This window comes from Terrapene carolina, unplaced genomic scaffold (assembly GCF_002925995.2).
Source record: "Terrapene carolina triunguis isolate 2854851 unplaced genomic scaffold, T_m_triunguis-2.0 Scaffold517, whole genome shotgun sequence".
NCBI classification, from domain to species: Eukaryota; Metazoa; Chordata; order Testudines; family Emydidae; genus Terrapene; species Terrapene triunguis.
In genome coordinates this window covers 4,374,855-4,375,919 of record NW_020664868.1, presented here as the reverse complement: position 1 = coordinate 4,375,919, position 1,065 = coordinate 4,374,855, and the positions used below count along the sequence as shown (strand labels likewise).

The following is a 1,065-nucleotide window of genomic DNA, read 5'->3' as shown; positions in this document are numbered from 1 at the left end:
GATTAAGGCAGCTAAATCCGAATTAAAGTCCTAGTGTAGACCAGGCCCAAGTGACACTGGGGGCAGGGCCCAGAATACAGGTAGGTCAAAGTCACTTTACCCCCTAAGTCAGGAGCAGTATGGGGGAGCTGGGAACCAGCCCCAGTATCTCAGTAAATGCCCCCAGGCCGTCTGGCGCGAGCTCTCATCCAGGTTCTTGACGGGTTGGTGTCTCGGCAGGGTGCAGGGGGGCTGCATAGAAGGTCCTAGAGCAGGAATCACAGGGTGCAAGGAACACCCCTACTCAGGGCAGGGGCATTTAAAGGGGCAGGCACGCAGCAGATGAGCCCAGGACAGCAGATCTAATGGGGCTGGGGGTTGGGAGCAGACCTGAGGGTGAGGGGATGGTGCGTTAGGGCCAGCATGGGGCTACCCTCAGCCCCTGGCAGGATCAGGCTTGGGGGGATGGGGTGGATTGGTGTGTGGAGCTGGTAGGATGCCAGGGCTGTGTAGCCTCCCACCCGCGCTGGGCCCAGACCCTATGCCCGCCCACAGAGCCCCGCTCACCAGGCTCTCCTGCAGCTCCGTCAGCTGAATGATCCTCTGCTTGATCTTGTCGTTGTCCCTGGAATTCAGTGCAAGCGTCCACAAATCACGTCCCTCCTGCTCCGCACTGGCGCCTGGACTGGGCATGCTCACACGGGCCCACCCCACACGGCCAGTGCTGACCCCGGCATTGCTGTGCTGCAGGGAGGGGGGCTCAGCAGGGGGCGCTCTCCCTTGACCGTCAGTGCTGACCCCCAGTGGGTATGGGATTGTGTAGCTGGAAAGCTCTATGCCTGAGGGCAAGGGCGCTCTCTGCTACCCCCCCATTCTTCCCTTGAGATGATACGGAGGGAGTTTTCACACTCCTGATTTGGCTTCCAGATGCCTGTTGCCTGCTCTAATAGCTAGATAGTCCTGACTCTCAGCCCCCACTGCTTTAACCATTAGACCCCACTCCCCTCCCAGAGCTGGGGCTAGAACCCAGGAGTCCTGACTCCCAGCCACCCTGCTCTAACCACTACACCCCACTCCCCTCCCAGA

At 60.4% G+C, this 1,065-nt stretch overlaps 1 protein-coding gene across 1 annotated transcript in view; it reads right to left on the bottom strand.

Annotated features, from left to right (window-relative positions):
- The window catches only part of LOC112120400 (prolactin-releasing peptide receptor-like), a 120,541-nt gene that overhangs the window by 115,801 nt on the left and 3,675 nt on the right, over nt 1-1,065 (bottom strand). Inside the window, exon 4 of the mRNA XM_029913210.1 lies at nt 547-604. Within this exon, the coding sequence (XP_029769070.1) occupies nt 547-604 (58 nt within the window). The remainder of the gene's footprint in view (nt 1-546; nt 605-1,065) is intronic.